The 24550-nt window shown below is 39.6% G+C and overlaps 1 protein-coding gene across 1 annotated transcript in view; it reads right to left on the bottom strand.

Annotated features, from left to right (window-relative positions):
* Positions 1 to 23809, bottom strand: part of LOC135463294 (uncharacterized) — a 31837-nt gene extending 8028 nt beyond the window's left edge. The window contains exons 1-3 of the mRNA XM_064740552.1: positions 23800 to 23809; positions 23375 to 23553; positions 20299 to 20925 (exon numbers count right to left, since the gene is read on the bottom strand). Of these exons, the coding sequence (XP_064596622.1) occupies positions 20299 to 20925; positions 23375 to 23519 (772 nt within the window). The 5' untranslated portion in view covers positions 23520 to 23553; positions 23800 to 23809. The remainder of the gene's footprint in view (positions 1 to 20298; positions 20926 to 23374; positions 23554 to 23799) is intronic.
* Between the last annotated feature and the right edge of the window lie 741 nt (positions 23810 to 24550).

Below are 24550 nucleotides of genomic sequence, written 5' to 3'. Positions count from 1 at the left end.
TGCACAAAGCACATATCCACAGAGCTAACTAACAACTTCATCTATGTGCTAAGAACAGGCATAAGAACTGATGGCCAACAAAAAAGTCTAAAGAAAATTAGAAAATTCTAAAAAAAAGTCTAAAAAATACCTCACCCTACCTCCAAATTACATTAACAATCACCTGTTCAGCTGATTTTGTTTTTTGTTGGTTTTTTTTTGTTTTTTGGAATTTTATACAAAAAAGTCTGAAATCAGCCAACTGTGGGAAAATTCCACAACATGACAATACAACAAAATGCTAATAAGGGATCCTTGCAGATGTAACTTTGCACAGTCCTTTGCCTGAGCCAGTTTCTATCAAATTAATAGGTCTAAGTACATATATTCATTTTAACAAAGTAAGTTGCAATGAATCTGTCTTTATATGCCATTTGAGACTTTTGAAGAACACGAGCCACCAGAAAGAGGGCAATATAAAATGAACGGAGTATCAGTGAGCCAGACATTGCGAATTGCACAAATCAACGTATATCAAGAAGAAAGGTTATCGGCTTCTCATCGGTCAGCATGAATTTGTTGCTATATGAAAATGAATGATAATTCCCACGAAGAGGGAAGGCATGAGAAGATTGCAAGACGTTGACACAGTGCGACTGCGACCCCAAAACGTGATAATTCCCACGAAGAGGGAAGGCATGAGAAAAGGGCAAGACGTTGGCACAATGCGACTGCGACCCCAAAACGTGATAATTCCCACGAAGAGGGCAAGACGTTGACAGAGTGCGACTGCGACCCCAATACGTGATAATTCCCACGAAGAGGGAAGGCATGAGAAGAGGGCAAGACGTTGACACAATGCGACTGCGACCCCAAAACTGCATGCGTTTCCACAAGCCAACGTCCACCAAGAACGAACACGGCGGTTTAACCAAAGGTATATAGCCTGGAATATCTTATTTCATTGGATTTGGTACTTTTGTCAAATTGAGGAAGAAATAGAGCGGAGTGTGGACAAAGCCTTCTCCTGTAATCGTCAGGCACTGCAATCGCAGAAACATTTTATTCAAACTGGAAGATAAGCACACATCTGAGAATCCTTACCACTAGACATGAATCTTATAATTCCTGATATAATTCCCCAGCTTGCACTATATGTTTCATTATACCGAAAACATTATACCTGCTCAGTCAGCAAGTTAAATCGTCGAATTTGTACACCGATAGCGGAGCTAGCCATCGCCTGGTTGGTCTCCTTTATATAAAGAAGCAGACGTCAGAGAGGCACACAAATGAGGGTAACTGCTGTGGAATAAACGCATGTGATCGTTGGATATTAGCACGAGATCGTTGGCTATATTGCCTCGTGTACGTGGTGTATTAGTTTGTCAGCCTGACGTTGCTTAGCTAGAGAGCGTGATCCTTGTACGTCGTGTTTAACCATGTACCGTGCACTGGCCAATGAAAACCAAGAATCACTGCATGAGGTACAATACTTGATGATATAGCATATCCATGTACGGGTTAGGAATGTTATATACGTTATGTAATATTTACTTAGCCCAGTACCGGCATTAGACTTGTTGAGGCAAAAAATTACCTCACCGAGAGTAAGACTTGACCAGAGACTGGTATGCTGGGATATAGCTAATATACAGCTGGCAAATACTCACACCTTTATTGCTAACCCGTAAAATCCGGCCTATCGTCAGTTTACCTCAGTTTGGGTTTTATTCTAGCTATTCAAGTAATGCTTAATAGTAGCAAACTTACATGACCTCAAGCAGAATAGCATCTTAGGTTAAGCACAGTTAGATAATGCTGTGATGTCATTTGCAATTTTTTATTAGACGTCACAGGCCTAGAGTTTCTCAAAATAATGTGCTGTCATCACATTTAATAAACATTACCACAAAACTAGCAGAAAACCTGAATTGTGTAACCCTTGGAGTTCCTTTGTTAGAAGTTCACACGCAAGTCCTCTTAAAAGTGCACACCCTGACATACTATATTATAAAATATATAAAATTTTTCACCTCAAACATCTGGCCATTAAGTAGCTAGAAATGAAAAATACCAAATATTTTATAACAAATGCAGTGGCCATCCACATATTTGCCATTTGGCTGACTTGATCTCTCTCAGAGATTAAATAAAGTAAACCAAACCGAATCTGAAATTCTGTGAGGTCTCAGCGCATTGTACGGCCCGACAAGATATAGCTCGGATTAACTTATGCCTGAATCCGACTTCAGCCATCATATATTGGCTCCAATGTTACGACCAAGACAGTTTCCGTCGAGATGTACGTACAGGGTTTTCCAGAACTATGGGCGCAATTCATCGCCAAATCCATCGACGCATAATCCATATTCCATCGAATAAAGATTGGTACACTACATAAGGTCGCGACATTTGTTTAGTACAGCCACCAGATATTCGATCTGTTTCAAAGTTTGGCTTTTACTGTGCCTGAGAACGGCCAAATTTTCGTGTAACTAACAATATAGTAAATAGAAATCTGTCCACTCCAGTACATAGACCTAACACTAAATATAAACATGCTTACTATGATGCTTGTGAAATGATACCTTATCAGTGTTTAACTCGAGGTACATGTTTGTGCAGTGCTTCTTCACGCTGTAATTCGCTCTTCGCCACAACAGGGAATGTAGAGGTCTCTGACTAGGAGTTGAACAGGCATAATTATGACTCATCCAAATATTTCTCAACCTTCAAGTCAGTTAGGGGTTTATTCTAGCTACTCAAGTAAATGCTTAAAAAGTAGCCACTTATACACCCACTAGCACTATGGCTTCCGCAGAAGAGTCTGGTTAGTATACTCGGACTATTTACGTACATATGATCTCACATGTCAATGTCCGATCCGCTGCGACTATATTGAACGACGCTTTACCTAAATGGGTCTACGAGGGTTGTTTATAGCTCTTTCTTAAGTCCCTGATTTATATATTTGATTTTTGTTTCACGTTATACTCATGGAAGTCTTCATGTATATTATATATTTATTTATTTATCTGATTCGTGTTTTACGCCATACTCAAGAATATTTCACTCAAACGACGGCAGCCACATTATGGTGAGAGGAAACCAGGCAGAGCCGGGTGAATTCCACGACCATCCGCAGGTTTGTGAAGACCCGTATATGTATTATATTGATGATGGGTATACGCTGAGTAGAGAAAACCGAATGTTTAATATATGTACACATGAAAACGGTTTCAAAAGGACTGCACTGCACTTCAAACAGCTTTTGTATATATTGCAAACAACAAAGAGCCAACCTTCGCACAAAGTATACAAACATATCCAACAGATGAAATACACCTGGGGCATTCATATTTAAACTGTCAATGTCTCTCAAGACCAAAATACCACAAAACCAGACTTTTAGCGCAAATCACACCTTTCTTGACTGATTGTAATAATACATTAACCTGCATATTATCTATTAGAAAGCGAGTTTGATCTAATTTCCTATGAGTAAATATCAGCGTGCATGGATATTGACAGTATCTGCTATACGCGTAGGTTCATACTGTATGATGAGTCAAGGCAGGAAAAGCAAGTACTTTATTACACCCAAAAATCAGAGCCACATGTACTTAAAGTACTGTTAGCCCAAATGCAATTAGATCTATCTTAAATAGAGTTACTGTAGCCCAAAGGTAATTAGAAATACTCCCAATACAATTAGCCCACATGTAAGTCTAATAACAGCTACAGGTACATGTACTTCGAGTAAGACTTCATGTAATAGTTAGGACCGCTTAAAGTACAGTTAGCGCCCATGTTTTCACAGCTACTTTAAGAACAGTTGCACCACATATAATCAGGACAGCTTCAAGTTCAGTTGGATCCTTGGGAATTACAGCTGCTTTAGATAAAGTTGACTCACATGTCACTTGAAGAACAATTAAATAGCTAAAATGTGATTTCTTTCCACCTTCAATGCTAGAAGGGGAGAGGACGCCCTCTTAGGAAACACTTCACAACAAGACTCAAGGTTATTCCACTAGGAACCCTGATCTTCATGTTAGCCACTTCCACTTCAAGGAATGTAGTTCCATCCTTCCTGATGTAGTTCCGCCAATTCGCTTAACTGTTATGATTCTGTTCAGGTTAGCCTGATTCGAGAGAAAGCTGTCCAGGTTTTATAGCTTGGTTCTTTGACGACTTCAAGAGCTCAAGATGTTTCCTTTTAGATGGAAGAATGTTCTTGACATATAAACCTTACACAAATACCCAATCTTCTCAGTCAGCAGCCTTCCTTCCATAAATGGTAATCTGTTGTTTTTTTATTTTTCAGGAGGCTGTCCAATACTACAGTCATTCATTCTACACTTGACTGATCTGCTACTATTCCGTCCAAGCTTGCCATGGCTTTTCACGAGGCTGTCCAATACTGCAGTCACTCATTCTACTCTTGACTGATCTGCTACTATTGCGTCCAAGCTTGGCATGGCTTTCCAGGAGGCTGTCCAATACTGCAGTCATTCATTCTACACTTGACTGATCTGCTACTATTCCGTCCAAGACTGGCATGGTTTTCCAGGAGGCTGTCCAATACTGCAGTCATTCATTCTACACTTGACTGATCTGCTACTATTCCGTCCAAGACTGGCATGGTTTTTCAGGGGGGCTGTCTAATACTGTAGTCATTCATTCTACACTTGACTGATCTGCTACTATTCCGTCCAAGCTTGCCATGGCTTTTCAGGAGGCTGTCCAATACTGCAGTTATTCATTCTACACTTGACTGATCTGCTACTATTCCGTCCAAGCTTGGCATGGTTTTTCAGGGGGGCTGTCCAATACTGCAGTCATTCATTCAACACTTGACTGATCTGCCACTATTGCGTCCAAGCTTGGCATGGCTTTCCAGGAGGCTGTCCAATACTACAGTCATTCAACAGTAGGCTGTGCAAATTTAGTATGTTCTGTCAGAAGGCTGGCTGATACTGCTGCCATTCATTCTACTCTGGCTGATTCCATCCACTCCTACCTTGGTTTTAGGAGGCTGTCTAAGACTGCAGTTATTCATTCCACTTTGGCCACACTGTTATCATTCTCCCAAGTCTAGCTTGAATTCTCAGCTTCCACATTTGGTTGAACTGTTATTTTGTCCATGTTTTCCTGGTTTACGAGCCGTCTACCACTGCGGTCCCTATGGCCGTCTCCTTTCAGACGAGAGAAAATGGTCATGTGTGGAATGTTGAACCGCTTGCTGGCCGCTCTAAATGACAGTTCTCCCTTCTGAACGAGCGCCACGGCTTCAGTCATATCTGCTTCTGTCCAAGATTTCGTTGATCTGGCACGATTCACGCGCCATCTCGGGCATATTTCCGACTCTGCGACAGTGGAAAGACTGTACTGGGGCCTGCTTGAGTCCAATATATTGTTGATCCAAGCTGCAAATAAAATGACTATAGGTAAATGTGCTGTATAGACGGCTTATACGACGTTCTTTGGACACCCGTACTGAAGTTACACATGGTAATGTTTAAACAGACATTTATGTCTGCTCACCGATGATGTCAACTATTTGAGGATACAATTCATGTCATGTGAAATCCCGCATTTCAAACTAATTTTTTTTTTCCTTCAAAATAATATGACTGACAACTGGTATGCCTGAACAGGAATCCTGTTCCAAAGTGTAATTTCACCTTACATGAAATTGCTGACCAAACTTTGTCTCTAAAAACCCCAATGAAAATTCATACCATTATCAAGTTGGGATCTGTTATTAATGTAATTAAATAAAACCTGAAATGCTTGGTTTTCACTTCGTAATATGCAGTTTAAGACATGTTGTCAAGACATGTTTGATCTCAGGAATCACGACTTCACAACCGACACTGTAACCACTTGGCCACCAAAGAGGTCTGCGTAAGAGTAGGTTTCTTGGAACAATGAACCAAACTGATTTACACATACATAGAGTTTCTGTTGGCTGGCACATTAAAGAGTTATAAAAATTCCACTAAATGGCTGTGGTGAAAGTCAAGGCTCAGCTGGGTTTAAAATTTTGGAGACTATTAATAAAGATTATAGACTTTGCATCCTTTTAATGTTAATGCATGTTAAAAGAAAAGAACACATTTATGCAGACTGTACCTTAAATGAAAGAACTATACAATCTATGTGGAATTCTATTTTTTTTTTTTATAGATTTTATTAAGTTTTCGTAAGAGAGAAAAAGGGTTTTAAACCCCGTCATTTTCTACAAAATCCACCGATTCAAGGCACACTGATAGTCCTGACATGTCTCAGGCTTGTCCAATGAAAATCCTCCTTTCCTCCTCTTGAATATTCATGCTGACGTCAAGGTGCTTAAGGTTTTTCTCATGCCATATGATTAACGTGCATTTCCAGTCTCAGCTAAATATGAACACATATCGTGATAATTGTCGATTTTAAGGTCTGTGAAAGCCAACTCTAGAAAAAAAAACTCCAAAAGAGTTTGGGTTGTGCTAGAGGGCCACATAATGCCTACAAGAGTGGCTGCTGTCTGCGAAAACGTGTGTGGAATGCCATGTCCTGTGGAGATACTAGGCAACGCCAATCACGCTGACGTACATAATCTGTTCACATGGCGGCGTAAAGGAGATGCACGAGGCTTCGATGGTTAACTATTAATTACTTAAATAACAAGCGCTGCTGACAGAAAATTTAGATATTATATTTCAACTTTAGGTATAGCTCTTTTATTTCAGGTATATGTTGTATAAATGTGTCCTTACAACTACACAGCATTTTGATTCTTTCTAGACCAGTGACGTCTAATAAATTGCATTTAACATCACTGCATTTTGTTTTTACCAAATTCTGTTTAAGCCATGGTGCTAGGGTAAGTGTACATTCTTTCTGTTTAAGCATTACATGAAGAGTCAGAATAAAACCATAACTTTGGAAAACTGACAAGAGACCGTATTTCACCGATTACCTGTTAATTTACCAATTATCGCACCATTGGCTCCGCTCTGGTTTTACTCTCTACACTGTAATTCTCTATAATTTATTTAACAAAGGATCTCATATATGCACTGTCAGCCAATGAACATGTTGGAATCAGCATGGGTCTACAAGTACTTGCAAATCCGATGTTGGCTTCATGTGAGGTCACTGCCTTTTTGACTTCTGGCTGTATCCCATGCACTAGTCTCCACCAATCATTTCCACAAACCTGCTCATTGTTACAAAAATAAAACTTTATGTATGATTTCCTAAAGTCAGAGGCTTTATGGAGCTACGCCAGAGTGCCCACAGCAAACCATATCCTTTCTGTTAGAAGTGGTTCATTCTTGTGACCTTAGTGGTCAGGGGGAACAACCAGCTGAAGTGAACGCCTTGCTTTAGCAGAGTTTAAAGCCAACACTATCATGTACCCTCCGCCACGCTACGCCTGCTTTCCTGCACCCAAAATGAACTGATCTCCAAACAGAAATGCACAGGGTAAATAAACCACTGACCTTAGGCAAGTTACTGATGAACTTTCCCAGGTGTGACATGTATTATGCGTGCACATCATATGAGTGGGAAAATTTAACAAACATTAGACAGCGCAAATGGCCACACAAGGCCGCGAAACCTGAGAGTGGAAAAATCTACAAATTCCCTGTCCATAGCCAGATTTGAACCTGGGCCTCATGTGTCCAAGCAAATGAAAGGCAAACACCTTATAGTTTAAATACATCACCATGTCTCTCTCTTCCACCATTACAGTATGTATGTATTTATTTATTTGATTGGTGTTTTACACCATACTCAAGAATATTTCACTTATACGACGGTGGCTAGCATTATGGTGGGAAGAAACCAGGCAGAGTCTGTGGGAAACCCACAACCATCAACAGGTTGCTGGAAAACCTTCCCACTTATGGCCGGAGAGGAAGCCAGCATGAGCTGGACTTGAACCCACAGCGACCGCATTGGTGAGAGGCTCCTGGGTCATTACACTGCGCTAGCATGCTAACCAAATGAGCCACACAGGCCCCAGTATGTATTGAAATGTTCTCAAGTATAGCAAAACATAAATGTTGATTGTTACCCTTACAGTGTTACCCTTAGAGTGGTACCCTTACAATATCAAAGAAATAAATACTTCACACTAGACTGACCTGCTGTCATTATTTACTAGTAGATGCATGCATACATGTATCCGTCAGTCATAACTGCATATTAAATCTGGAAAAACCACCCTTACACAGGTATCTGTCTACGACTATTGTCATTCACGAGCATAATAATGTGGTCAATGATCTTAATATGATTGAAGTCTTCAGAAGAGGATTAAAAACCCTCTGTCATTACGCCTACAACATCCATCATTATAACATGTGTTTAAATAGTTTTTTATTTTACTCCAAAGTTTGACATCGCATATACTCTATGACCTTCAAATCTTCCACCAAACAGTTTATTACAGATGGCTGTACAAACTTTTAAATGTGTCAGTAAAAAAAAACATTCAGATGGTGTACTGTGTTTGCATTTAAACGCTTGTCTTTACAGTGTATATGTAGTTATTCACTTAAACACATGCCACGAGTACAGTATCATTCTCAACTGGCTCACAGCTGACATCCATCACTGTGTCTATTTATATGTACCGTACACAAATCATGCACCATAATATTTATTTATTTATTAACATATTTAATAAAATAATATTTCACTTTATATACGACAACGGGCAGCATTATGGTGAGAGGACCACAACCACCTGCAGGTTGCTGGAAGACCTTCCAATGTAGGTGCACCATTATAACATGCATCTCTACAATACATGATTGACAATAACCAGTAAGAAATGCGTCAACACTTTCATCACGTTTTTGTAACACACACACACACACACACACACACACCACACACATGTAAACACCAGTACTTTCCAAGCTTCCAAGATGCTCTACTTCTTTGTATTCAGAGGTTTGGCTATCTTTAAAATATTCACTGAATATAGCCATGGCATTATGCTGATTTAGAATGTTGGACAAGAAAACAATTACTGTAACTCTTCAACCTTTTTGCATGTTTGCAAGGTGTTTATTCAAGCATTTTCTGAAGGTATTATTCTGTCTTGACTTATAAAATTATACTTTTTGGCAAGCCCTGAAACTGGCCAATCAAACCAATGTAGGTTTGTATCCAATGTCAAATAAAAAATGTGCATAAATTGCTATGAAAGTTGATCTTTGATTGGTGAAAAGTTTGCAGAATTGGGGTAACATCCAGTTGTACAGTGTGTCCAATCCCCCTAAACAGGCCTACTATACATGTATTTCACCTAAGTTAAGCTTCTTTCAAGTGACACATTTGGCTTGCTTCTGTTTGATAATCCACCTTATAGGACTTCACTTTTTGTGAAGTTTGATCACCTTCTTAAAAAAAATGTTAAAATCCTACCATCAATAGTACGATTTTTAGGTCTTGGTTTGCTTCTGATTGCATTTTTACACTCCAAACTTTAGGTATGCATGTATGTTTGCTTAGGTTTTACATTGCACTTAACAATTTTTCAGTCATAGGACGACAACCAAATTTTAGGTATGCATGTATGTTTGCTTAGGGTTTTACATTGTATTTAACAATTTTTCAGTCATATGACGTTATATAATAATTTTTAATTCATATGACGACGACGACCAAACATTAGGTGTGTATATATGAATGCTTAGGGTTTTACATATGACAACGGCCAAACTTTAGGTGTGCATTCATCAATGCTAACAATTTTTCAGTCATATGACAACCAAACTTTAGGTGTGCATATATCAATGCTTAGTGTTTTACACTGTACTTAACAATTTTTCAGTCATATGGCGACGGCCAAACTTTAGGTGTGCATATATCAATGCTTAGTGTTTTATATTGTACTTAGCAATTTTTCAGTCATATGGCGACGACCAAACTTTAGGTGTGCATGTTTGTATGTATGTATGTATGTATGTATGTATGTATGTATGCTTAAGATTTTACGTTGTTCTTAAACTTTCAGGTGACCAACTTATAAATATCACGGGCTTTTTATAGCAATCAATGACCCATTTTGATTCAATGTGTACCACTTCAATAAACGCCTTTAAAGCCCTGAAGAATTGTCTTTCAATAAGGTCCTGAGGCTAGGGTGTATATGACAATCTACCTAGTACATGCAGCAGCTACGAAAGATACATGTACAATGTAACACATGTAGAATTCAAATTAGATGTATGGATACGCATTTCAGCATAGGGTGATTTGTCTCCTAGCAACAGTGTTGTAAAGCCTCGGAATGACATTCAAGGAGAGGTAATTTGAATGCAATTTAACAGTATGTCCCGACTCCACCATACCCTAATTCCTCAACCTTTTCGCGTATGAAAGAGAATCTTTCAGTGCAGTTTGTGCATATTTTTACTTTGACTTTGGAAACAAACTACATGGTTAAATTGGTCAGTTTCAGGGCTTCATAAAAAAAAGTCTAATTTTATGAGTGGACTACACAGAACAATGCCTTCAGAATTTGATTGAAAAAAACACCTTGCAAACAAGCAAAAAGGTTGAAGATTTACAATACATGTACACTGTTCACGTGCGACGCAAAATCAGAGTTGTCTTCGGCTACAGTATCACACATACCATTTTAAGTTAACATCAACTTAGCACATCTTCAGACATCGGAAGTAATGGTTCGGATGGTTCCTAAGATTAAAGACATAGTCAAATGTTCCATCACTAATTTTCCATTATTAAGGAGAAAAATTGGGTCTAAAGTGAAATTATGAAAATCCTTCATATATTATGAAATAAACCCTTCACGCATCATACAAATATTATAAAAGAAATAGGAAAATTGCAGAAAACCTATTGCATTTGCAGGTTATGTAATCCATATATCACTGTACAAGTGCCGCAGATGTGTCATACATGTACATATATGATACAGGACTGAGCAGTAAATGGTCCAAATTTGTGCAAACTCAGTAATAAAAATAGTAGTAAAATAACCTATTATATTTTATATTTAATATTGTGACTGTTCATGTAAAACACGGGCAGATATTAAAAGTTACATGTACATTCACGGTAAATGAACTAAAATTTCACCCCATAAGGTGCAATTTTTAAATACACAAATACACCTAAATGACATGAAATGTTACTTTTCAGTGCATGTCAGAATTTACATTTTTCCAGTAAGACATTAGAAGGCATCCTACTTTCTCAACAAACCACAAAACACTTTTCTAAAATAAAAACAACTCGAATATGTATAACTTCATTCAAAAGTGAAATTTTAAAGAATATGGATTATCTCCCTTTTCAGATAATATGCCTCTCCAGAGTGGAAGAAATCTGCATGTATTGGCAACTTCCAGTTTGATTATCCCCCTTTTGCTTAAGCATCATGTTTTCTCTCCATGTCTTTCAGATGTGGGAGAGAAGATCAAGGCCTTCAAGAAAGGTTATCTCCCTTGTCATAAACATCATCTTCTGTCAGATTCTCTGGCTCAAGAGTGGAAGGATCACTCGAGCCTCTGCCTGAACTATCTCCCTTGAGGGAAACCTGCATGTTCTCTGACTGTGAGACACTGTCTGTCAAAACGCACGTGTGTGCAGCTGTGCGGGATTGAGTTGGGTAAAACTGAGGTTTAACTTTCCCAGAAAGCCGCCTGTGTATGGTTGTTTGGGGAATATTGTACATTCGGCTAGCAGCTCGTTGGCTGAGCTTCCCGCTCTGTACCGCCTCAATCGCTTTCTCCATGTCTTCCTGGGTCCAGTTACGAGACGAGGGACGAATGCGAAGGAAAGAACTGAAGATATCGTTGCAGGTTTTACTAGGGAGCGGAACTCGGTCTAGTGAGGAGTCCAAATCCAACATGGCTGCAAGATAAAGGGAGATAATTCAACAAAGGGCGGCTCTCAAATACGAACAGCTCACAACCATAAAGAAAGCTCTGCTTGCTGTTCTCACAACACTGTGAAAGCGTCCGGAGTGTTTCAACACTGCATATCTCTTACTGAACTTCACGAGTCTTCCCACACTACCTATTCCCTTTCCGTAAAGCCCACAGTGGAAACGGCATCATTGCATTCAGGTCTAAAGCTTAGGTAATGAGTGAGTGAGTGCTTGCGAGGCCATGTAATGTGCCTCCTTGCTACAGGACAGATTTCCACTGCTCTTTTATCTAGTGCTGCTTCACTGAGACGACATACCGAAGGCAAGTAAGCCGCCCCGCCCGACCCATTATACTGATACTGCTCAACCAGTCTTTGCACTATCCCCTTCAAGCTGAGTGCAAAGCGAGGAAGTTACAACTTCCTCTTTGAAAGTCTTAGGTGTGACTCAACCCAGGATTGACCCTGGATCTACCGCTCCCGAACTAAATTAATGAAACTATACTCTCCCTGTCGACAAAAATGGCTGCACACAAATGACACAAAGTGAGTTCAATCTCCACAGGTACATGACAGGCAATGGCACTGCCTTGGAAGTATTGGACATAGAATTCATACACAACACACATTTAGGTTGTGTCATGATCATCCATACATATGTATGTACATGTATGTATGTATGTAGATGGAGGGTGGGGGGGTGAAGGGAGGACGGGGGGGGGGGGGGGAGTGTGAGGGGGGATGGGGTGTCTCCATGTCTTTGACACGTACATTTAAGCCTACCCTACTCTTACTAGCCAAATATATGGAGACTATGTGATTTCAATGTCAGGCAAAGTTACAAGCAAAGAAATACTAAAATTATCAGCAAAAAAACCTCTGAAGAATCTTGATATAGCACATCCTAAGAGTGAACAAAATCATCTATCATGATTGTCCTGTGGCTGTTTCACACAAGAGGGATAGTTATGCATTTTGCATACATCTCGGCACGTTGCCAGCTCAACTTCTACATAAGTGGCAATAACACTTTTCTGACACTGTTTCTTGTGGCAAATCAGGTTAGCTACATGTAGATCAGGAATTTTCACATACATGCACCCAGGTTAACAATATTTTCCAGAATACAGTTTGTGTATGCAGTACTTTGTCAATGTTTTTTAGGGTGTAAACACAAAACTTTTATTAAAGTCCACATTCAGCACACATTTATCCAGGACATACCCTGGCCACCGAATACTGTCAACCCAACAGACATGTGATGTGTAAACCACACACCCTTTGTCATGTCTATACACTGGGTCACATTAGTGTGAATATTAGAACTTCCACGTCACCCTAATATCAATTCTACATGTAGCATCCTGACCTCATAATATCAATCCTTAGTACAAGTAGCATCATGACCCCATAATATCAATCCTTAGTACATGTAGCATCATGACCCCATAATATTAATCCTTAGTACATGTAGCATCATGACCCCATAATATTAATCCTTAGTACATGTAGCATCATGACCCCATAATATTAATCCTTAGTACATGTAGCATCATGACCCCATAATATTAATCCTTAGTACATGTAGCATCATGACCCCATAATATCAATCCTTGGTACATGAAGCATCATGACCTCATAATATCAATCCTTAGTACATGTAGCATCATGACCCCATAATATTAATCCTTAGTACATGTAGCATCATGACCCCATAATATTAATCCTTAGTACATGTAGCATCATGACCCCATAATATTAATCCTTAGTACATGTAGCATCATGACCCCATAATATCAATCCTTGGTACATGAAGCATCATGACCTCATAATATCAATCCTTAGTACATGTAGCATCATGACCCCATAATATTAATCCTTAGTACATGTAGCATCATGACCCCATAATATTAATCCTTAGTACATGTAGCATCATGACCCCATAATATTAATCCTTAGTACATGTAGCATCATGACCCCATAATATTAATCCTTAGTACATGTAGCATCATGACCCCATAATATCAATCCTTGGTACATGAAGCATCATGACCTCATAATATCAATCCTTAGTACATGTAGCATCATGACCCCATAATATTAATCCTTAGTACATGTAGCATCATGACCCCATAATATCAATCCTAAGTACATGTAGCATCATGACCCCATAATATCAATCCTTGGTACATGTAGCATCATGACCTCATAATATCAATCCTTAGTACATGAAGCATCATGACCTCATAATATCAATCCTAAGTACATGTAGCATCATGACCCCATAATATCAATCCTTGGTACATGTAGCATCATGACCCCATAATATCAATCCTTAGTACATGAAGCATCATGACCCCATAATATCAATCCTAAGTACATGAAGCATCATCACCCCATAATATCAATCCTAAGTACATGAAGCATCATGACCCCATAATATCAATCCTTAGTACATGTAGCATCATGACCCCATAATATCAATCCTTAGTACATGTAGCATCATGACCTCATAATATCAATCCTTAGTACATGTAGCATCATGACCTCATAATATTAATCCTTGGTACATGTAGCATCATGACCCCATAATATCAATCCTTGGTACATGTAGCATCATGACCCCATAATATCAATCCTTGGTACATGTAGCATCATGACCTCATAATACTAATCCTTAGTACATGTAGCATCATGACCCCATAATATCAATCCTTGGTACATGTAGCATCATAACCCCATAATATCAATCCTAATGATGATTTCAATATCAACCTTGTAAGTACTGTATTACATATATGATGACTTCTAAAATCAATCCTATTATTGTGACGTCCATGATATAAATCATGACTTCCATATCAGTCAAAGTATCATGATTTCCATATACACTGCACATGTATCATCCTAATACTGCGACTTCCACACCATTCCAATATTGTGATGTCCATGATACGAATTAAACATGTGCGTGTAATATGGTATCATGACTTCTATATCACTCAAGTATTTAAATTGTGACTTTCATCTCTATCCTTTATTTATTTATTTGATAGGTGTTTTATGCCGTACTCGAGAATATTTCACTTATACGACAGCTGCTAGCATTATGGTGTGAGGAAACAGAGCAGAGCCCGGGGGAAACACACGAGCATCTGCAGGTTGCTGGAAAACCTTCCCACGTACGCCCAGAGAGGACGCCAGCATGAGCTGGACTTGAACTCACCGCGACTGCATTGGTGAGAGCCTCCTGGGTCATTACGCTGCGCTAGCGCACTAACCACCTGAGTCATGGAGGTCCCATCTATCCTACGTGAGCAAATTACATGTAATATCATTCGCTAACTACTGTAATTCTGCAAATCAACACAATGAGGACGATAAAGTCACACAGTGTACAAATGGACATAAACAAAAAATGTTATTTGGGGATGATTAAGCACAGGACAGGTGCACTCAGTGTTCTGTATTTAATACTGCACTCAGCAGATACATCCACACGTGTCTGCCCTGTCCTGTACTTAATACTGCACTCAGTATATACCTCCACACGGGTCTACCCTGTTTTTTACTTAATACTGCACTCAGCAGATACATCCACACGTCTGCCCTGTTCTGTACTTAATACTACACTCAGTAGATACATCCACACGTGTCTGCCCTGTCCTGTACTTAATACTGCACTCAGCAGATACCTCCACACGTGTCTGCCCTGTTCTGTACTTAATACTACACTCAGTAGATACATCCACACGTCTGCCCTGTTCTGTACTTAATACTACACTCAGTAGATACATCCACACGTCTGCCCTGTTCTGTACTTAATACTGCACTCAGCAGATACCTCCACACGTGTCTGCCCTGTTCTGTACTTAATACTACACTCAGTAGATACATCCACACGGGTCTGTCCTGTTTTGTACTTAATACTACACTCAGTAGATACATCCACACGTGTCTGCCCTGTCCTGTACTTAATACTGCACTCAGCAGATACCTCCACACGTGTCTGCCCTGTTCTGTACTTAATACTACACTCAGTAGATACATCCACACGTCTGCCCTGTTCTGTACTTAATACTACACTCAGTAGATACATCCACACGTCTGCCCTGTTCTGTACTTAATACTGCACTCAGCAGATACCTCCACACGTGTCTGCCCTGTTCTGTACTTAATACTACACTCAGTAGATACATCCACACGTCTGCCCTGTTCTATACTTAATACTACACTCAGTAGATACATCCACACGTCTGCCCTGTTCTGTACTTAATACTGCACTCAGCAGATACCTCCACACATGTCTGCCCTGTTCTGTACTTAATACTACACTCAGTAGATACATCCACACGTGTCTGCCCTGTTCTGTACTTAATACTACACTCAGTAGATACATCCACACGGGTCTGTCCTGTTTTGTACTTAATACTACAGTCAGTAGATACCTCCACACGTGTCTGCCCTGTTCTGTACTTAATACGGCACTCAGCAGATACCTCCACACGTGTCTGCCCTGTTCTGTACTTAATACTACACTCAGTAGATACATCCACACGTCTGCCCTGTTCTGTACTTAATACTGCATTCAGCAGATACCTCCACACGTGTCTGCCCTGTTCTGTACTTAATACTACACTCAGTAGATACCTCCACACGGGTCTGCCCTGTTCTGTACTTAATACTACACTCATTAGGTACATCCACAAGTCTGCCCTGTTCTGTACTTAATACTGCACTCAGTAGATACATCCACACGTGTCTGCCCTGTTCTGTACTTAATACTACACTCAGTAGATACATCCACACGTGTCTGCCCTGTTCTGTACTTAATACTACACTCAGTAGATACATCCACACGGGTCTGTCCTGTTTTGTACTTAATACTGCACTCAGCAGATACCTCCACACGTGTCTGCCCTGTTCTGTACTTAATACTACACTCAGTAGATACCTCCACACGTGTCTGCCCTGTTCTGTACTTAATACTACACTCAGTAGATACATCCACACGGGTCTGTCCTGTTTTGTACTTAATACTACACTCAGTAGATACATCCACACGTCTGCCCTGTTCTGTACTTAATACTACACTCAGCAGATACATCCACACGTGTGTCTGCCCTGTTCTGTACTTAATACTGCACTCAGCAGATACATCCACACGTGTCTGCCCTGTTCTGTACTTAATACTACACTCAGTAGATATACATCCACACGTGTCTGCCCTGTTCTGTACTTAATACTACACTCAGTAGATACATCCACACGGGTCTGTCCTGTTCTGTACTTAATACTACACTCAGTAGATACATCCACACGTGTCTGCCCTATTCTGTACTTAATACTACACTCAGTAGATACATCCACACGTGTCTGCCCTATTCTGTACTTAATACTGTGTTCATATACGTGATGTTTATGATATTCTCCCCCGCAAAACAATGGCAATGTATCACATAAAAACATTATAAATTGTATTCTGCCGGCCTTTCAACAAATGTCTAAACACATACATCTACAACATCAAAGAAAAAAATCTGGGCATTTTCCAAATCCTGTGAGGACTGCAACAGCTAACGTGTGATCTGCTGTGTGTCCATATATATATCTATATATATATGTATGTATACACAGAAACTTCCGTACATACGTGAACAACATTAGGGGAGGCTATGCACAGTGTTAAAATGCTGATGGCCGTATAAAGTGTATGTACCAGTATAGTACACTACTGGTGGCAGTACTTAATTAATGAATTGAAAAATCTCCATAAATACCAATTCCAGTAATCTTCTAATTCTGCCTGTAAATTTTTAGCTCAATAACACACATAGTTTCACTAATATGCGTTCCATTGTGGTCCTAAGAGGTCATAAAGAGTCATCTACATGTACCTGGGCCCTCCCTCAGATTCCCTTAAAATATCATTTTTGTATGTACCTCGTGTACATACACTTACGGCAGGGCGTAATCCAGCCCGTCTCAGCGTCCGATTACCGGACGCTGGCGTTCACTCAAAGTGCCCTTTGCGTCAAAAAGAAATAAACAAACAAAACAAAAAGAAAAAAAAAAGAAACTGCCCGAATTCATTATAAAGACTTGGATTATCTACTTTGTCGCTAGGCTTCGGCTAGCCATTCGCCACATTAGTTTTGGAGAATATGATTTGTGTGTGGCGAAAGAAAATTGGCGTCTCTTCGCCACAGTGGCGAAAGCAATGGATGCCTTTCAGCTTCAATTGTTTAGGTTTAAAGTTCGTAAATTTACTCAAATTTAATGTTGGGTCCAGAATCAAGAAGGAATATTTGTAGTCGGTGTGAAAGAATGGTTATGAAAACAACAAAATTTTTAAAGAGCATCTAAAATCGGAAATGTATGCCCTGAAGCACATGACGAAAATTGGACCCGTGATAATTCAATTAGCATTCGGATTATGCAGAGGTCAACCGTAGGAACGGACGCCCTTAAAAATGTATGAGAATCGAAACATTCAACCATGAGGTGCCCTTCACCAGTGGTTCCACCCCCTGCCCTTCTGATGCCAGATTGGGCTCTGCATGGTGTTTCCACAAAAATTTAGTAACTTTCTATTAACTAAATTTGCGAGGAAAAACTTGAGAAATACAGATGTATGTGTGCAATGATGCCTCCAAACAACCCCAGGCTTACAGCCCCACATAATTGGTGTCCTGACATACCTCACATCAGGATCATAGCTAGGCTCTTTTCCTTCAAGTTTAGGTGTTGACTAAGGTGTGACAAGAAAGCCAGTTTTGATCCTTTTTTCTTTTTTGCTCCAACTGACAAAGGACTCCACAGCATGTATTTTTCACTTTATTTATTTGATTCATAGACTTAAGTAAATGGTGGTCATATTTTACCTGCAGACCAATGGCCATCGGGAAGAAAATGAAGTATCTGACCAGTGTCCTGGCTTAGGCCGCAGCCTAGAGAGGGCTGGATTCAAGGCTTCAACCACATCAACCAAATGCAACGCTTTATCCCAAAACATATTAGCCACACCCACTCATGGAAATATCTCACATCCTTGCTTCTGAGAACAAACTTTCAGTTTGTACTGGTGTCCAGTATCCAACAGATGGCTGTCAGACTCCATGGAAACACAGCTGTATGTGTATTTATAATAAACAGCTTCTCAATCTAGATGACATCAAGCATGTCAAGGGAGGAAATCTCTCAGACCGAGTCAGTCTAATGTTGCAATGTCTCCTGGCAACCTGATGGAACTATAGATTGCAGAGAAACAGGTTGTTCAAAATGATTTATCTGATTTGAAATCGCTAGAGTTCTGCAACCACAAACAGCGCATGAATAAAACCCTTTACAACTTGAAATGAATGAAGACAATCGCAGAGGTGTTTCGGATGAATTCAACTATCGTCTTGATGTTGTATGTGAAGCAGGTGGGAGGGCGCATAAGGGATCAATTTATACAATGGTTAGTGAAACTTTCTAAATCATTAACACCTTGTAACGTTATGTGCATATTTAACATGTTCCTGAAATATACTGCTTTGAACATACATGTAAGTCCATCTTTTTGATGGACCTTTCACTTTGTAGAGTGACCAAGGCTGAAGATTTTACACAAGGTTTCATTCAACTTATTTAAGATAGGAAACAGAAAAAATATATATATACATACAAGTTTACACAAATATCTAAGTATTTGTAGCACCAACGACTATTTTCACTTCCCTACAATTCAATATAGTAGTCAGTATTTTCCTTTGTATGTGGTGTCATTATCATTTATAATATCAGAACTGTCTGATAAATTCAACACACATGTGAAGCATCCAGTGCTCATTCTTGCGAACTGAAACATTTTTTTCTCACATTAAAACACAAAAATTTACCTGTACTTTTTGCCCTGTTTGTATCCTCAGAGCTTAATGTATATATAGGGCAAAATATGTAGGAGAATTTGCCTTAGCTAAACTTACAAGTACACATTTTCAAAAATGCAAAATTTCACAAATTCCAAAAAAAGACAGATGAAGTCAATGGCCCTTGGAACACAACAACAGTCATCAATAAAAATATGTTTACTGGACGCAACCCAATCAACCCACGAAAAAAGAGTTCAAATCTACAGGTTATATTGGCCTTTGGATCTTTTTTTTTTTTTTTTAAGTCTTTTTAGTAAATATGCTTTCTTCTCTCTCAGTGTTGATTTATCTTAAATTCCTACACTGTAAGCTGGATCAAATCTGTTCCGTTTATATTTTGCTTTTTTCTCTTTCATCGCCCAGAATAAAAAGAGTGTGAGACTTCTCCACTCTACAATCCTGTTTTTTCTGATAGGGTCAGATTACGCCCAACAAAGATTTTTTCAACGATGGCCTTTTTCTGAAATAGTGTGAAGAAAAATGATGAGCTTACCTGCATTGTCAGATGTTCCATGGCCCTCTGGAATCCGCACACTTGAGTTGTTTTGTAAATGAGCTGAATGACTTCCAGGGTTCGACACCATATACCCTGACAAGAAGTTATCTCCCTTGGATTGGGAAGTGTCTGATAACCTGGAACTGTCCAGGTTCTGATTTGCACTGTTGTTGTTGCTGCTGCCTGGTATATCACTAATTATAGACATGAGAGACTGGGTGCCAGGAGTGCTAAGATTTGAAGATTGCGATAATCGATGGATTTTTGCCGGTGACGAGGATGACGATAATAATGATGACGAGTGGTGAATACTTGAACCGGATGTGAGAGTTCCTGAATGCTTTCGTTTATGTTGAGGATTGCTGACAAGACTGGAGTTTCCGTGTAAACTGACCGGGAAGACTTCCCTGTGTTCGGAATCAGCCGGTTCATCCTTCACCATGACGACCTCTGGTGATAGCCTGTCTTCAACCAGATGAGCATGACCAATGTCTGAATTGAAGTTTGAATCACTGCCTCCTGTGGGATCATACATGTCAGGAGTTCTGTCCCTTGACTCAACAGGAGGCACTGATGGTTTATGACCTCTCAGCCAGCTGGGATCAGGGTCTTCTCCAGATATTTCTGTGGAGGATAATTTTAATTTAATGCAAAGTTAATGTATATAACCTAAAATTTCATCCGTGACGACAGGTAAGTTATGGACAGGGACTTTATTTTTATCAGATTCTGATGATCTTCGTAAACTCCTATTGTAAGGTTCATGCACATTGTATGCCCCACCAAGGGGCCTCCGTGACTCAGTTGGTTAGCTCGCTAGCACAGCATAATGACCCAGTAGCCTATCACCAATGCGGCCACTGTGAGTTCAAGTCCAGCTCATGCTGGCTTCCTCTCCGACTGCAAGTCCGGAGGTCTGGCGGCAACATGCCGATGGTTGTGGGTTTTCCCCGGGTTCTGCCCAGTTTCCTCCCACCCTAATGCTGGCCGCCGACGTATAAGTGAAATATTCTTGAGTACAACGTAAAACAACAATCAAATAAATATGTCCCACTAGGAAAATGCCAAAGATAACATTTTATGACTTTTATTTACATCTGAACTTGCACTTTTGAGGTAATATTTGTAAGGGCCACTAAAGTATTTACTTTTATTGATTTTCACATGTACACATATCAAAATCAAGTATACTGTCCATGCAGCTGGGCACTCATGTACTTGTGCCCTCTACGTCTAGATTTCAGTACCAAATTGAGGTTAGTAGGCTTGGCTTGTGCTGTTTGGATTGTCATCTTGATGACATTTTTTATATAAGTGCTATATATATCAATCAGCTGAAACCAACATTGGCACATTTAGTTTTATTCCGGATGAATAAGATTTTACAATACTGATCCAGTTAAAATAAAATATATACACTTTAGTTCTGTCTTAATTCAGTATGCTTATTTCTTCACTCAAAATTAAACAAAAAAAAAGCCATATATTTATTAATTTATTTGATTGTTGTTTGATGCCAGGCATTCAGTTTTATGGACGGATGAAACCAGAGTGCCTGGGGTAAACCACCAAGCTTGAGCAAGTCATTGACAAACTTCCCTACATGTGAGGTACAGATATGCGCACCATACTGACGGAAGACGACACATGTTCAAAGAACATCAGACTGTGCGAACGGTCATAGGGACATCATCGGCCCTTGACATTAACTTCAGTAAGGCCTAAAAAACAGTGAGAGCAGGGGAATCCACAAATTCGCACCCCAAGGACAGTTTTAAAGTTGCTCGGGACAAGTACATGTATGTAAGAAACGCATATGATATAGCTCCTTTTATAGGGCCTATGAGGGATTCACGTTCTCTGGAGTTCCGCGTGGAGGCGCTCGTGTTTATACTGGATATTGGGGTTAGCATCCTGGTGGTGCATGGCCTTCGCATACATATTGCTGGGTGACTGGAGCATGTTCTCAATTATCTCTACACTCTACCTTTGATTAGGACTTATTTGTTTTCCTGTCTTTTGTGGCGATATCCATATGGGTCAGTAGTTTATTTAGATCCCACTAAGCATTAGTCAATCTAGAACTGCCGACTGTAAAAGAAATCGTCGAAAGTCTGCGAACTCCAACTCGATGGAACCGATTTCAGTGAAATCCGCGCTGACAGCACCCAAATTTGGACTGAATTAAGAAGGTTGAAGTAGTTTTCTCAGGGATTTCAATGCCAAAACTCAGTTGCATTTCAATCCCAGAAGCAGGTCATGTGACACTTCAAAATGTCCATCGACGACGAGGCTCTCGGTACCACCAAAACTCTAGCAGTCAATGTGACCACCACACAGTTTCATAGGAGTTAGTTTCATAGGTGAGGACGGTGAAATAAGAGGATAGTATTAGAAATTCCACCGCAAAATTACATATCAATGAGCACGTGTCACAATGTAAGGTTACTGTAGGCCTAAAATAGGCTACATGGGTCAACCATGCAATCTAACCCAAATTTCCGGTATATTCGTAAGCGCCCCACAAGAACGTGAACCCCTCATTGCTCCTTAAGCCTTGTACTCTGTTATCCTTACACATTACCTAATAATACCCCTTTAGCCATGTGCTCTGCTATCCTCACACATTACCTAATGATATAGCTCCTTTAGGCTGATACTCTGCTATCCTTGCACATTACCTAATGATATAGCTCCTTTAGCCTTGTACTCTGCTATCCTTACACATTACCTAATAATACCCCTTTAGCCATGTACTCAGCTATCCTTACACATTACCTAATAATACCCCTTTAGCCATGTGCTCTGCTATTCTTACACATTACCTAATGATATAGCTCCTTTAGGCTGATACTCTGCTATCCTTGCACATTACCTCATGACATAGCTCCTTTTACTACCCTGTACTATCCTCATACATTATTTAATGATATAGCTCCTTTAGCCATGTACTCAGCTATCCTTGTACATTACCTAGTGATATAGCTCCTTTAGCCTTGTACTCTGCTATCCTTACACATTACCTAATGATATAGCTCCTTTAGCCTTGTACTCTGCTATCCTTACACATTACCTAATGATATAGCTCCTTTCGCCTTGTACTCTGCTATCCTCAGGTCCACCCATATTGCGAACTGTGACAAGATGACAGGCTCACTGCAGAGTTCTCCAATAATACAGGCAAACTTGTTCTGTACTCTCTCCAGTGTCACTCCCATGGTTGTATCTAGTCCTGGACTCTCAGTATACGCACTGAAATCACAAAAGATACCTAATTTAACAGCATTTTGAATTTTCGGGGGAAAAAAATCAACAATAAATATGGCCTACATAATATTAAAGGGCCAATTTTCGCTAGGCTACTTTCGTTGTCAAATTAAATTCATCGCAGGATATTAATACCAAATTTGTCATGATCTGGTGTACGTTTGTATAACTGTCTGTGACAGGCAATGTTTCATATTAGCTGATTAGTTTCTAGAACGACAAACTACGAACCTTTCTGAGGCAAAATCGCACAAAGCCCCGAAGCCTGATTAGGGTAGGTTAAAATATATGGAGAGGCATAAATGTCGGAAACGGACTTACCTGTTCAGTGTGTGAATGAACGATTATGGCTAAGCGCCACATCGGTAATATTTCAGACACACCGTGGCGATATCACGCTTGAAACCTCACATATAGGGCTAACATAAGCATACATATATGTACTTTTCAGACTGACTGATCCAGTGGTTGACCTACGTGATTACCGGTCGATTGTTTGCCCGGCTGAGTGGTTTTTATTAAATGACACGATCACAGATGCATGTGAGACGATTTCGGATGAAGCACTTAAACTTTAAGAAAGATTTTTAACTGGCTGTCTTTCAATTGGTAACAACTCTCTGTGTAAATATAGTGCTGTTCCATAAATAAAACCTTCTTTTTACCTACAAAAAAGTCTACTTCTGCATGATTGTAACAAATAATAGTTTAAAAAGATTGTCCTGAATGTGGCATTAAGATATAGACGTTTGTCTCAGTCCCGGCTTGAATCAAAAATCTTTCTCCATTCTTGTTTGTAGCAAATAATAAACACATATACACATGTAACGATTGTAACCAATTATGTTGAAACATTAAATGATACTACATTATAACGTTAGGGCACATAGATATGTATATGTTGTATTAATTATATGCTATGTTGTACTCTGTTAATTTAAATTTATTTGATTGTTTATTTGTTTGTTTGTTTGTTTATTTC

Source organism: Liolophura sinensis, chromosome 3, assembly GCF_032854445.1.
Source record: "Liolophura sinensis isolate JHLJ2023 chromosome 3, CUHK_Ljap_v2, whole genome shotgun sequence".
NCBI lineage: Eukaryota > Metazoa > Mollusca > Polyplacophora > Chitonida > Chitonidae > Liolophura > Liolophura sinensis.
The sequence above is the reverse complement of the archived record's forward strand: the minus strand, read 5'-3'. Positions and strand labels throughout refer to the sequence as shown.